Source organism: Equus asinus, chromosome 1, assembly GCF_041296235.1.
Source record: "Equus asinus isolate D_3611 breed Donkey chromosome 1, EquAss-T2T_v2, whole genome shotgun sequence".
Lineage (NCBI taxonomy): Eukaryota > Metazoa > Chordata > Mammalia > Perissodactyla > Equidae > Equus > Equus asinus.
Genome location: NC_091790.1, coordinates 136692955 through 136708674, shown reverse-complemented (window position 1 = coordinate 136708674; position 15720 = coordinate 136692955). Strand labels below are relative to the sequence as shown.

At 37.1% G+C, this 15720-nt stretch overlaps 1 protein-coding gene across 2 annotated transcripts in view; it reads right to left on the bottom strand.

Annotated features, from left to right (window-relative positions):
• Window positions 1–366: 366 nt before the first annotated feature.
• Window positions 367–15720, bottom strand: part of VPS50 (VPS50 subunit of EARP/GARPII complex) — a 143433-nt gene continuing 128079 nt past the window's right edge. For both annotated transcript variants that reach the window (XM_044767227.2, XM_070508484.1), the window contains 6 exons: window positions 11366–11514; window positions 10203–10299; window positions 9034–9192; window positions 5642–5763; window positions 3652–3841; window positions 367–1083 (listed from right to left, as the gene is read on the bottom strand). In XM_044767227.2, the coding sequence (XP_044623162.1) occupies window positions 964–1083; window positions 3652–3841; window positions 5642–5763; window positions 9034–9192; window positions 10203–10299; window positions 11366–11514 (837 nt within the window). In that variant the 3' untranslated portion in view covers window positions 367–963. The remainder of the gene's footprint in view (window positions 1084–3651; window positions 3842–5641; window positions 5764–9033; window positions 9193–10202; window positions 10300–11365; window positions 11515–15720) is intronic.

The window sequence follows — 15720 nt, the reverse complement described above, 5'->3', positions numbered from 1 at the left end:
ATGGCCTAGAGGTTAAGTTTGGCACATTCCACTTCGCTGGCCCGGGTTCAGTTCCCAGGTGCGGTCCTACACCACTTGTCAGCAGCCATGCTGTGGTGGCAACCCACATACAAAACAGAGGAAGACTGGCACAGATGTTAGCTCAGGGCAAATCTTCCTCAGCAAAAAGAAAAAAAAGAAAATCCCACAATTACCATTCTGCACGCTACTCAGGCACTAAAAAGGTATACCCAATGAAATTACTTTCACCATTGGTTTCAGAATATAAGATCATTAAAATTAGAACAGGCTAAAAAAATTCTATTATAGTTTCATGAAATCTGCCTGCCATGGAAAAATATCAAAATGCAGTCTCACAGAGGTTGATCATGTTAGAGTATAATATTTATTAATTTCACCATTTATGATCATGTGTTATAACCAAATTAACCCTGACATAAACTTTGACATTTAAAAACAGAGAATATACTGATTTTTCAACTGTTTTGCTTACATGTACTTTTCAATTCTCATGCAGTGCTCACAATTAAGAGATACTGTACATTAACCCTCTCATACTTATTAACAACCAAGTTCAGAGGGTAGAAAAATGCTAACATAAATCCATTTTCCAAAAACTGCCCATGGATGCATTGTCACTGTTCCTTCTAATTACGTACTTATGGTACATTCTTCTCTAAAACGTATAATTGCAGTCACGTAACAATAGTTATGATGAGGCAATAATATCAATTCAGAAAAAGGAATACAACAAATGAGACTAAAAGTTGAAGAGAAGAGATCAGAGCATATAAAAGTCATTTGAGAATACCACACAAACTTCACTGTTTTCCACTTTCCAGTTGGAAAGAACATGCACAAAGTTTTCTTAGCAGACAGTTGTCAGGAGCGCGTGACAAATTGGCTTTCACGTCATATATGTTGAGAGGAGATCAATGCCACTAGGAAAAAGAATTGTGTTCATTATCTTTTGGGTCTGTCTATATCATCAATAGCTGCTAGAAGTTTTTGTCTTGCTTTCTTATTGATATGGGATCCCAGGCAAACATTTACCAGATTGGTCAGCTGCTTTGTTGAATATTCCTGTTCAAAAAAGGAAGATCGAAATTCAGTACATAAAAGACAAGTATTTGATCAAGGCAATGAAAGAACAGGCAGATATACAGGTCTCAGTGGATAGCTACTGAGCTCTACAAACCAGTGAAAACAGTGGAAATTACAGTTGAGACACAGAAGACAAATTGTTCACTGAGCTGTAATAATGGGGAATAAGGATACTGCAGTACATTTGAAACAGGAAGCACTAGAATTTTTTTAATATGGCAGATAATCTGACACACTTACGCTTTTTGTTACTTTTAAGATCATACACTTTACACCTGTTTCTGTGATAGTCTTTGTTACCAAAATACTGACATTTCAATTTTTAAAATGCTACTGAGTAAGTATTTTCTGGCACTCTCTATTTTGCAAACATTTTAGGTAAAAGAAAAAATCTCCAACGACAAAACAACTCTTCTGAGATGCAATAAATGAATAAGGTAACAAAGATCAGAAAGTTACTGATTTTTAAACCCTCAATTGTAATTGGTAGCTAGTAAAATTAAGACTATAAGTATTTATTGCTATACAAATCTATTTGGTTCCTGAATTTCAGATAAGTTGCCAAGATGAAAATGAATAGGACTCACCAGAAAGTTTTACATATTGATTTGTTTCTGGAGGTTGAATAGCAAGAGTTCAGATAGGGAGGGAAAGTTGTATAGTATTATCTAATAAGAAAAGAACATGTCTTCACTGGAGGTAGCCACTAAAGATAATGCAATTTCAAAATATGAGAAAGAGCTCGTTTTAAAAACTCAGCAAACTGCTGTTTGTGTATCTGACCTCTGAGGGCACCTGTAAGCACCTGGCAAATTCTCTCAAGTAATCAGTCAACACTTAGCAAGCCAAGTATCATCGTCATCAAACATGGTACTAGACATTGTGAGGAGTTCCCCGGAAGACAGCACAGTCACTGCTGCTGGGAAAATTTCACTGAATTACAAATATCAGTTAAAGCTCTTTCAAAATACTAAGCTAAAAATTTTAGTCCACTATATTAAAGAGGAAACCCTAAAATAGGCATTGTACTTGCACCAAATCAAGAGCCGTGCTTTCTCCCCTCAGCTACTTGTACTCTATCCCCAAACCCCTTCCTTGGTCCCAACCCGAAGTGCTTACAGCTTCCTTTACTAAATGGATTCCAGTGGTATTCAGCAGTCCACCTGCACCTGTCTTAGCATTTTGGTTCTCAACTGTCAGAGGTCAGTGGGACTAAAAATGGTGACATTTGTCTCAATTCTGGTGTACTGATCAAAATCTTTGAAAATAACATGTATATTTCTACTTTGCTCCCAAAGATCTGAAACTGACCTACAGTGGGCATATTTACACAAAACTCAGGCTAATGGTCCACCCTAATATTCATTTCATTTTCTAGGGTGTTGAAACCAGAAAGGATGAGTCTGATAAAGTAAATATAAATAATTCCTTATTTCCTTACTCAGTCATATGAAGTAAAAATTTACTTAGCTTTTATTCATGGTATTCATAGCATAAATAAATGTGAACACTTAGAGCTATTGAAGGAATAAGATTCAGTGATCATTTTAACACTCCCCATATTTTCATTAAATCTGCCTTCACATACTGCCTATCTAGACAAATGATAAAGCAATAATACAGGAAAGCTCCCATACTGAGCATGTTCTGGTGATACATGTTGAGTTAAACTGTGTCAAAAATTCAGCATCGTAAGTAATACTTAAGAAACAGTATTTTTATCTACTTATCTGTATATCCACACAAAAGAAAAAATAATCTCATCTATACTTAAGGTAAAATCTAATGTAAGATGAAGTTAAATTTAGCCATTTAAATATTGCTATATTCAATCATCACTACTACATGCCAGTGTGTTCAAGATGTCACCAATTCATTGCTGAGAGCCACAAGAAGACTTAAGTTATATAATAGACTTTAGCTTGTGAATCATTTCAATGTTGCTGGATTCAATTTGTCTTGATGTTCACCAACTTCAGCCTTTTCCTACAACACAGCTGCAGGATAAACACAGCTAAAGCTCAGCCTCTGGCTATCTTTCCAGATAATTATTGTCACAGTTCATAGAGGTCTCAAAAGGATTTGACTAGGCAAAGGGCATTGCACAGACACAGTGTGAATATGGTAAAGAACTGGCCTAAGTAGTTCATGCTAAAAAAGCCAATGTTTCTTTATATCTCACACTCATGATTTTGAATTATATAATATACCAGTCAAGAACAGCACAAAGGAATGGGGCCGGTCTCGTGGCCGAGTGGTTAAGTTCGCGTGTTCTGCTTCGGTGGCCCAGGGTTTTGCTGGCTTGGATTCTGGGAGCAGACATGACAACGCTCGTCAGGCCATGTTGAGGCTGCATCCCACATGCCACAACTAGAAGGACCCACAACTAAAATATACAACTATGTACTGGGGGGATTTGGGGAGAAAAAGCAGGAAAAAAAAAAAGAAGATTGGCAACAGTTGTTAGCTCAGGCGCCAATCTTAAAAAAAAAGGACAGCACAAAGGAAAAGGAATAAAAATTTAATTAACAGTTTTCCAGCTCTCACCCTGTGCTCTTTGATCCAGCGCTCCATGTCATTCTCTGTTAGGTAGTAGGCTTTAATATAGGTTTCCACAAATTCTTTATCAGGAATGGGTCTAATATCTGTTAGTTTTTCAAGTTTCATTAAAAACTGCTGAAAATCCAATTGCATCAAGGCACGACCCTCATTACTACACTTCTTGACGTTGGCATATCTAAGATACATAGTAATAAAAAAAATGATAGGATCGTTAGAAAAGGAAACTTTTAGGGACTTAAACTTTTCTTTAACCCATATTTGGACAGATTCTCAGAAACGAGAGGGTGACAGGAGAAAAGGCACACGAGCCTTGGAGCAGAGGACAGGGGTATGCTCAGGCCCTGTCACTCAGCAGTCATTTTACCACTCTGGGTCTCAGTTTCCTCACTTGCAAAGCAAAGAGATCTAATAACTTCCAAGGTTCTTTGCTGCTCTACAGACCACAGTCCTCCATACTCAATTAACATAATCATCTGTAAGAAAGGTAAACTGGCATTCCAGTTAATCTGGCTGCCAAGAATTATTTAAAAACTAAACTGTGAATACTCCAAAGTAATATTAGTATTGTAAAACTGTTCGATATTGTAACTACACGATGCAAAGGAAACAAATGAAATAATTCTCCTATGAACACAGAGCAAACCTAAGAAAACATGTGAGCATGTAAGCAAGAAAGTACACACATATTTTTCATAATAAAATACTTTATAGACATTCTGACACCTCACACTACTGAAACATTGTATGTTCTAAGGTGGGCTAGGAATAAGAATGAATATATTAACCCTAACAGTACAACATTTCATTTCTCATAAGTCAGTGTCTCATTCCTTCAATCATACAAAACATGGAGAATCCAACCCTAAGGAATGAGTTACTTCCCCTACGGAAACTTGCAAGAAAACTAAAGTTTATATTATTCAAAGTGACCAAGATTTTTTTAATAAAAATATTTTATGCAGAAATATAACATTTATTACTAGCTTTTCTATTTTACTAAACAAATTTATTAAAAATACTTTTCAGTCCAGATTTTTCACACAGAGCCACTTTGGTACTTGCAGCACCACTGCTTTCAATACAGAATGCCAAGACTGCCGTCAGCTTGTCACCGTCACCTTCCCACTTTCTAATATGGTACATTATTTGTCATACCAAATTAACAACTGAAGAGAAATCAGATAAATGATAGCGTGAATAATCAATTGATGCACAATTCTAGATCACTATGAATGGCCTTTGAGATAGCGCTTTGCTTTTCGGGAATATTTTAAATGTATCGCCGATTCTTACTTGTGTTCTAGATGTTATGGGCAGATTAAGCATGGTCTCTGAGTCAGTGGGAAAATTACCATTGACAGATCCGTAAATTCAACATATGAAGGATGTATGTAGTTCACAATGACATAAAAGTGATACAGTGGTTATGAGGCCTGATTTTGCCATCAAAAATCAGGCGGTCACATGACTTCTCTGCATTTGAAAACTGTATGAACTTGGACAAGTTAACTTCTTTAAGACTCAATTTTCTGAGGCCACGTTTTCTCATTGATAAAACAGAGAATAACAGTACTACCAAAGAAAGTTTATATTAGGATTTGGTGATATAAAAAGTGCTTGGTTCAGTAAAGGACACATAGTGCTCAAGAATGCTATGGTATAATCACCATCATAATAATTATATCATTAGGTATTAACAATTATTATTAGTTTAACTTTCAGATAACCATTAGATGTTGCATTTCTCACTCCTCTATTAGCTGGTTCTAGGTCACCAGCAAGAAAAGAGAGCACAGACAGAGATGGCACAGTAGGGTTTAAGGTTTTCTCTAATTATACTGTAAAGTCAAACCTGCGTTATTATGCTGTTTATCACTATACCTATCTCTCCATCCATTACTGATAATACATAATGTCATTCATATATTGTGATTTATCATCGAAGAATCAGATCGCGCTTTCATGAAAAACTTACCCTTCCACAATCGTTCTATTAGCCAGTCGTATACAATGCTCCCAAAGGATATTAGACACAGGCAAGGGTATCCGAACTCTCTTAGAAACCTCATTTAACCTCCTGTTAAACTGCTCAAATTCCTAAAAAGAAAAAAATCATAGCCATATGTGAATGTAACTATAATGTCACGTTGCTTTCCCATCCTAACGGCAGAAAAGATTTAGAAAGACTCAGAAGCAAGCCAAGTAAAACAAGAAGAGATAATGCCAAAGACAATTTGGACTTAGTGTGAAGTTTTTTGGTTTTTGTTTTTAAGTACATAAAACTGAATAAATTATGTTGTAATACAGAGTATACCACATTTCATCTCAAAGGAAATAAGTGTCATTAACTGATGAAACAGTGCTAGCAATGTTCAAATGTTTTACACCTCAAATTTTTCTATGACTATCAGTATGTATAAAAGAGCTTAATAACCTAATATGTCTTTAAAAATATCTTCCAGGAGCCCAGTTTAAAAAAAGTGTTCTAAGAAGCTTTTAACTCAGAGTGAACTATTTGTAACTTGTGGCTACACTCTTCAGAGAGCAATCTGCTAAATTACTCTCTCTCCTAAACATTCTTCAAAAGTAAATAAATTATTATAAACTGAATGATTCAAAAGTCATGAGCTGCAAATTTTTCATACAAAGATAAGACATAAAATATTTTGTATTACAGAAAAACTGAACATTTCTATTACTTATTAGTAACTTTCATGATACCATTCTAATAAAAATAAAAATATAAATAATTCCAACAATTACATGAAAGGAGCAGATGACTCATCCTTCAATAAATGTACTTCTGATTTCTTTGAACTACTATTATCTAAATATGTTCATTTACAAAAGTAAATGTTGTTGGTCCTTCCTTGACAATATATTTCAAATAAATTTAAGAATGCTTAAAATGACATCTTTTTCTTTAGTTTCCTCAATAGAGAAGCTACACAATGCTTAACAAGTAAAGACTGACATGTGTCCAAATTTTCTAATAAAACACAGGAGGAAAAACTCTAATCTGATCATTACCAGTCAAGCTATCACATAATGATTATTGTATTATGCTTTGCTTTTTTGCTACTCCCTAAATCACAATTTTTTGATGATTTATGACAGTTAACTGCTTTTAATTATTTATGAAAAAGAAGTGAATCTTCAATCCATTAAGCTTACTTTTGAAAATCAAAGTTAAAGAAATAATTGCTCTTCAACATTTTCATTTCATGAATCTAGCAGAACAGGAGGTATTTGCTACTGTATTTACGCTTTGCTGTAGTAATTCTGCTTTGGATTTCGAGAGTCATGATTCAATACATTTCATTAATATTTTAAAGATAAAGTTACATGCATACTGTGTAAAATGTCATTCTAGTCACTGCTAAATTCAATGTTCAGAATGCTTGATGTTAAATAATAAAATCATTTCCTTTTACTTAATGACTCTTTTGGGACAATAACTGCAGACTGCTCTTACCTAAAGGTTTGGACTTGGAAAAGTAATAGAAAGAACAAAAGTTATCGTAAAAGTTTATGAAAGATGGCCTTAAGCTGCTAAAAAGTGGGCTCAGTTAATAATCTGAACAACACACTGCTTCTCTCATGTGATATTAATGTTTCTTGGAATTAAGAATACACGAAGCAAGCAGCTTCCTTCTAGTATGCATATTCACTGAGTGCAGAAATCTTTCTTTTCGTGCATCCCTGTGAGTATCGCCGTTAGGATGTCATGAAAAACAGAATCGAGTTTCAACAGCAGAATTCTTCAAAGAAGAGGCATGGGGTTATTTTCAAATTACATTTACCTTTACATTCCAAGTTAAAATTCCCAACTGAAATCTCCTGGGTGCTCTAGAAATCAAAGTTCTTCCAGGGCAGCAATTATAGAGCACCTTTGTTGTCACTCACTCCTTACACCTCAGGCTAAGTCCTAGACACTGCCAACTGTTCCTTGATGGGGAGAGCCTCCCAGTCGACAAAACGGCCCTCCAGAAGGGCACACATACATGGCTGGGAGTTGAGTTGGCACACTAGATGAATTCCACTGCTATCTCTGCTTTGATCCCTGGCTTTATTTCTGATTCTCAAGTGTCCCAGGCTATTATTTATTGCCTTGGACTAAGCAGGTAAGAATGCTTGTATAAGTCAGACGAGTCAGAAGTTTAAGAAGGGCCAGTTTTCTTTTCACTGACAAATATGAAAAACAGAATTTTTCCGAAAGCCGTTTCCATTTTCTCAGATGCTCTTCCTCACCTCAGACATCCACCCGGCTCATTTCCTCACTTCCTTCAGGCCTCTCCTCAATTCTCACTTTATCAGAGTCCTTTTCTGACCACAAGTTAATATGTGGTATGCTTCCCCCACCCACACTCTGCCACTCTCTATGCCTCTTCGGCTGGTTATTTATTTTTTCACAGGACTATTCATCACCTGACATATTCTATCTTATCTCTTTACTGCTGTCCCCACATTGGCATGTAAATTTCTTGAGGGCATATAAGTTCGTTAATTCACAACCATATCGCCAACACCTGGATCAGCGTGTGGCACGTGTCAGGTGATCTATAAATATCTCCTGATGCATAAATGTAAAAAAAAATGACTACAGTTCTTTCCAGAACACTTATAAATGTAAATCATTAAATGTAAAGGTGTTTGCATGACACATTGCAAAAGTAATGTGATTTCTGGAAAAAACGACTTAGAATAATTAAGGGCATGGTCTCTTGCTAATGAATATACACAAATATTGAAGTATTTTCTAAATAAATAGATATATCTTCTTGTTGGTACAATCATGGCTATTGAGATTACATAACACGAAAGTCAGCCAAAACAAACCAATCAAACTCTAACTCAAAATGGGAAATTAGTGAGCAAAAATGAAAAACCTACAAAGTATTCTTGGGTCAAAAGGAACACAAAATTTAGGGCTAGCCTGGTGGCACAGTGGTTAAATTCACACATTCTGCTTCGGTGGCCTGGGGTTCACCTGTGTGGATCCCAGGTGTGGACCTAGACACCGCTTGGCAAGCCATGCTGTAGCAGGCATCCTACATATAAAGTAGAGGAAGATGGGCACGGATGTTAGCTCAGGGCCAATATTCCTCAGCAAAAAGAGGAGAATTGACAGCAGATGTTAGCTCAGGGCTAATCATCCTCAAAAAAAGAACACAAAATTTGGAAAGTTAGCCTATTCTAATTCAGGCATAAGTTGGATTATTACAGACAAATCACTAGATGAATTAATATCACAACGCTAGAAACGTGGTAATATCTATAATCTCACTACTTTAGAGCTATTGTAATTATAGGAATAGTTCTCTTAGTAGAATCATCTTTGACAAAGATGTTTCCCAGAGTACTTGCCTTTAACAATGCATCTACATATATATTGTGCTGTGACATAATTTCTTTTACATCCCATTTCACGTTAGCCATTAGGAGCAGCATCTGTTCATAATCAATGGCTTTACCAGCCACAATCCAGTAAATTGGCTTGCGTAGTTCACTGGCAGTTGAGACTGTCTGAAATAAATTTTACAGAAGTAAAAACAAATATTTTCTACAAGTATCAAATTTATAAAGAATATTTTGTTCCTATTTCTAGTATACATCTCTAAAAATGAAACAGTATACATTTAGAGATTTGAATTATGAAAATACTTTAACTCAAGGGCAAAGGTCTTACTCAAAACATAATTTTGAAACATTAAACAAATTTGAGACAGTTGACACTACAACTATAAAAGACCCACATATTTTCATGGAGCAAATATTTCTCAAATTCTTTCACTTCTCTCCATGTCCACTCCTACTACCCTACCTCAAGATTCCATCCTCTCTCACCTGTATTTCTGGAACAGCCTTCAAGCCTAAGCTTGCCATCTAAAGTCCATTCTTCACATTGCCCCCAACGTACTCTCTAAAACACACACCTGACCATGCTACTCACCTGTTTCAAGTCTTCCAGTAGATTCCCAGTACCCTCGGAGGAAAGTTCAACCCCTGGCTGAGAGCAGCAAACATCACGTGGCTCCTGCTTATCGTTCCAGCCATCTCTCTCATCACTAGCCCTCTTCCCTGCTCTGACAATCTGAGTTTTCCTCAGCCGCTCACAAGCACCATGCTCTCTCTCACCTGCTGGTCTTCATATAAGCCATTCCCTTAGTTTGGAATATACTCCCAACTCACCCGGCTGGTCCAATTCAATTCCTCCAGACAGCCTTTCTAGACAACCTTCCCAATCACACCCTCTTTCCTCCTCCAGTCAAGGTTAACCATCCTGCCACTGTTTCCTTCTCTTATAATTTATTGTAAATACCGTTTTAATTCTCTCTCTCTCTCATTAGACTGAAAGTTATATGAAGTGCTCAGTAAGTATTTATTTAACACAGGAATTCATGAGTGAATAAGCAAATATTTTAATTGAGCTCTCTTAGGATTTGGTGACTGACTACTAGTCAAAAAAAAACGAAAAAGCATGTGACAGTCTTATCTTGCTCACAGCTGAAATGATACACAAGACCATCTCTGACCTGAGAATAAAACTGCTGAAGGAAGGGCTTTTTGACTGCAGGCATCACAGCATCAAGATGTGGCTGAAGGAACTCGAACTGTTCAGCCAAGAATACCCTAAGGGGAATAAATAACCCACTGTGTAAGCAAAGCGTAGGATTTAGAGCCTGTCAATATTTTTGTATAAGTAATCTTTAAGATCTCTAAGCAAAAGTTTAACAATTAAAATTATTCCACTTTAGTGAACTACCTTGTACTACCACTTGACACGCTCATTTACAATCTACACAGAAATGAATGCTGAGCTGATGACTGAATGGGAGCTAAGGTGGAAGGAGGGTGACTTCAAAGGAGCTAATCTGGGTCCCACAGGGTGTAGAGATATGCTGCTTTGCATGTAAGATATGAACACAGATAACACAAAAGATGGAAGAAAGAAAGAAGACATCGGTATGTTTTGAAAGGTTATCTTTTAAAGATCTCAATTAATTATGCACAACAGACCCTTGCATTCATAGACTTAAGAACTGACACTTTTTAGAAGTAACACAAACATTCATAACATGCAACAAACTGTAACTTGGAGGAGACATTCATCAGAACTTCAGGTCGGGCAGCTGGTGTGCAGGAGTGGGAATCATTCAGCTGCAAGACCACTGGCAGCTACACTGTTTTTCTCTACTTTTTGTTATGTACACAAAAAGTCTTAAGTTATATTGGACTAAATCTTATGAAAGAAGTTACATGCTTTAATTGTACTAAAAATTTGGGGATTTTTAAAGGTCAGCAAGCATTCTTGCTGATGTCAAGGGTTAACTATATTTAACACTAAACTGACAATGTAACACAGTTTCTCTAGAATCACAATTTGATAGGAAAATATAAAGTATAACATGCTTTTTTAAAGTTTTACTTAAAGCAAGAATCATGTTGCTAAAGACCGAAACTTAAAGGAAACTTAAAAGATCTCCTCCTTCCGCTTATATAACTGAAAAACAATCACGCAGTTTTAAAAAATCAATTGGTAATCTATTTTAGGATATACTTCTCCGAAATACATATAACACAGAAGTGGGAGATGTATACAGCTAGAAGTCTAATTATACAATGCTTACTTTCATAACCTTTCTTAAATATTTAATGGCAAAGCAACTGTTTTAAGCAACTGTTTTCAGCAACTTACAAGGATTCTGTGGCTACCACTCTTTCTGCCAACCCATACAATGTATCCCCAGATGTCAAAACCACCAGGTGACTGAGATGTGGGCTCGGAACCTTCTCCTTTCTCTCTTCTGCTGCTGCGAGTGTGGCAGTAGGATCAGCTGAAACTTCCTGAAAATACAACACATATACACACAGCCTGAAATAGCAAATCTAATAGCAACAAACCATGTGATTTTACAAAACTAAACCTATAATTAAAATACTCTTAGGCGTACATTAATTACATTTAGTTTCTGTTCTTTTTCCCCCTCCTTTTATATTTTCTAACTACTAGAACTTTCCTTTTTATACTAAGTGAAAATTATCCAATTGTATATGCTATTATCTGTGTATGACCAACACAAGGCTAACACAAGGAATCTTTATGAATTGATAGGTGTTTCATACAGACAACAGTGAGAGTCCCTTTAAGAACTTGTATATTAGGGAAAAGAGATTGTCCCTCAAGGACCAAGCTGGTAAAACCCAAACTTATGGTGTAATTAACCATTTTACACCCAAACCTTAATCAAGGTAACTTTGGTATAATCTCAAGAGGGCAGGACTAGAACGTAGTTATAAACTGAAACAGAACCAGCTGAATTGTATATGTCTGGGGACAGATTATTGATGAAAAAGAAGATGGCTAATGGGAATAAAAGGAAAGGATGCCCAAAGAGCAGGGTGTGTTGAGCTTTACAAGATCCTCAAAGAAAATTATAGCACAAAGATTGGGTACAAACAAAGCTAAAAGTGTACAAAATGTAAATCTAGATTACTTTTTAAATCAATGACACAGTCACAAATCTCCAACATTTTCCATATGAATAAAGGAGACATCAAACGTATAGGATTCTGTGAGTATAACTTTGGTTTATAAATTTAGCAAAATGGAAATAAAACATTATAAAACCTTTCAAGTTAGAAAATGGTTTTATTCTTCTTTAGTTCTTTTTTATATCCTATCTTCTACTAAAGATATTATCTCTCTTCAATCTCTAATTACTCAGTTAGCATTTAAGTTATTTGAGGAACAACTTCACAGCTCCATTATTCACTTCCTTCTACTAAAAAGGAAAATAATCACCCCACTCCTGCCAAAAAAAATTACAAAATTAAATACTGTTTGGTACCAATTGGTTGTTTGCACTATTTAATTTAATCACCGAATTAGGAATTTAACTTGATTTAATCCCCCAAATGGGGAAGGCTGGAATCACTCACGACTCCCCTTCTTCCTCATCTCCATCATGCCAAAACAGACACCTTCCTCATGTCACTACTACATCAGGACCAAGGACTCACAGCATTCTTGACTGGACCATTCCAAAAGTCCCCTAATAGAGACCTCTCCCTCTAGCTTCTCCTGTTTCTACTCCACTTTCCATATAGTCAACCGGCTTATTTTCAATAATAACCAGGTGCCCCTTCTAAAATGGAGACATGATCACACCACTTCCTAGTTTAAAAATCTCAATTGACTATCCATTCCTTACAGGAAAAAGCCTAAACTTGTTACCATGATATTACTCCTTTACAGCTGACACCACCTGTCTTGCCAGCCTCACTTCAAGGTAATCTTAGCCCCTCAGGTCTAGCCACATGGGACTACTTGCTCTACTGTCCTGCTGACACTCCTGTTTTACTAGGTCTCTTCCCATTGTCTGCCTAGCTTCCCCCTTTTCATTTTTGAAGTCTAAGCTCATATTTACCTCCTTTCTATAATTTTCTCAGTCTCTCAAGAATTAGTACCTTATTTGTGTGGGGGATCAGAATTGGCCACCCCAAAATGTGTCTCTTTGGCTTAATTATTTTTAAGAACAAAAGACTCTGAAAGAAACTTTGACCCACCCCTCAACTGTCTAAAAGAATTTAAAATAGAAGGGCCTGTTCCAGTAAGGAGGTAATACCATAAGATAACTGTAATGTAATGTAAAATGTGTTTCTCAGGTCACATTGTTTGTAGTTGGCCCATTTACATTTTCATCTCCATGTAGACAGCCTTCCACCCACTTGAAGTCCCAAACCACGACCCCCAACATCCTCCTTTGTCTTTAGCTGAAGATGATATTTAAGCTGGCAGCTCAGCCATTTCAGCGAGTTACCCAGTTTCCTAGCTTTCTTCCATGTATACATGTGATAAAGCTTTGTTTACTTTTATGCTGTTATTCTGTCTCATGTGAATTTAATCTGTAGCCCAGCCAGAAGGACCTGGAGAGGGCAGATGAATTCTCTTCCTCCCCAACAATTGTGTTAACGTTATCCACACATATACTCATGTCTGTATGTGGCATAAAGTGCATTTTATCAGCTGTTGTTTCCTGACTCCTCTACCTCATTGTGAGTTCTTGGAGGGTCGGGACCAATTTCATCATCTTTGTGTCTCAAGACCTTGGCATGCCTCCTAGCTCAATTAGTTTAATTGATGGAGATGATGACAACAATGATGATGGTAAGAGTCTTCACTTCCTCTCATTCTCTTTCAAGCCCATTCCAATCAGGCTTTTGTCTGTCCTACTCCAAAGAAACAGTTTCAGGTCACCAATGGCCTCCTTATGGCCAAATCCAATAGTCAATTGTGAATACCCATTTTATTTAACAGATCTATAGCATCATACATGGCTGGTCTTGAAAAGCTTTCTTCACTTGCTTCCCAGAACACCATACCCTCCCGGTCTTTCTCCTATGCCACTGGCCACTTCTCAGACTCCTTTGCTAGTCTGTCCTCCTCTCCCTGACCTTTAAACACAGGAGCGCCCTAGAGTTCAGTCCTCAGACTTCTCTCATTTACGTTCTACTCCCTAGGTGATTTCATCCAGTCCCAGTTTTAAGTGCCATCCACATGCCAACAGCTCCGAATCTACATTCTAGCCCTCACCTCTCTCTCACCTTTAGTGCACTTAACATTTCTGAAACTGAACTCTTAATGTCCTTCTCAAATGTGTCCCTCCTAAAACTCTTATCTATCTCCAGGAACAGTACCTCCATTCTCCAGAAGTTAGATGTCATCCTTGGCTCCTCTCAGTGCCATACCACACTTGTAATCCATCAACAAATTTTGATGGGTCTACCTTCAAAACAGATCCAGAATCTGACCATGTCTCACTACTTCTTCCACTAACACTTTCGTACAAACCACTTCATCTCTCTCCTTAACTGTTACACACTGCAGCCAAAATAATTCTCTTTTAAATAATTAAATCAGATCATGTCAACTCTCTGCTTAAAGCTCCTCAATGGCTTTCTGTCTTCCTTAGAGTAAAATCCAAAGGCCCTACATGATCTAGGCTACCATTCTGGTTTCATCTATCACTGACCCTCTTGCTTACTTCATTCCATTTATACTGGCCTCTTTGATGTTCCTGGAATAAGCCAAGCATGGTCCCATCTCGGGGCCTTTGCATTCCCTGTTCCCTCAACCTGAAATACTTTTCCCCAAAATACCCTCTCTCTACTAGAAAATAAGCTGCACCTGAATAGGGAGTTTTGTCTGGCTACTCCCTCCCCACCAAAATTGTATCCTTAACTCCCAGAACAGTGCCTGGCATCTATATAAAGTGTTCAATAAACAGGTACTACATAAATGTTTGCTAAATAAATGAATTCTTATCCAGATGGCTCAATACCCTATATATCCTTCCAGGACATGCTTCAATGTTACCTTCTCAGAGGAGCCTTCTCTAATCACCTAAACAATATCACACTTTTTCTCCTCTTTCTATCCTTCTTTCCTAGTTCTTGGTAACTCTCAACACAATCTGACATTAAATTAGATATTCATTTATTCCTTATCTGCCTCCTCCACTAGAGGGACCATCAGTCTTCCACAAAGTACCTAGGCATTCAATATATACCTGTTGAATGAATTAATAAAAAAGATAGCTATCCAACTGCTGTGTATCCTCTGAGTCTGGTACCCTCATCATATAGCTCCTTGCCTTCTGTCTACTTCCAATGCCGCTTATAGCACTCTGTATTTTCTTCTTAGTTCAGAGTTGTGAATATCCATCTCAGTACAAGTCAGAGAATGGGGAGAAGCCTAAAACCTCAAAAGAAGAAAAACTAATAGAGGAATTGGGGGAAGAGATAACCCACTTGGGCAAGAGTGGCTAGGCTAGCCAAAGTGGCCCAAATGGGGTAGAAACAGGAATAACAGAAAATAGTTCCAGAGAGGTACATCTGCCTGCATCATAACAAAGCACATTCTATCATGCAGAAGAGTAGGCAGGAAGGGTTGCTTTGGGTGGTTACGAGTTCCCTACGGAAGGAGAGATTCAATCAGAAGCTGACAGCTACTCAGTATGTATGAACACTGCAGGTTAATGAGCACAGGCA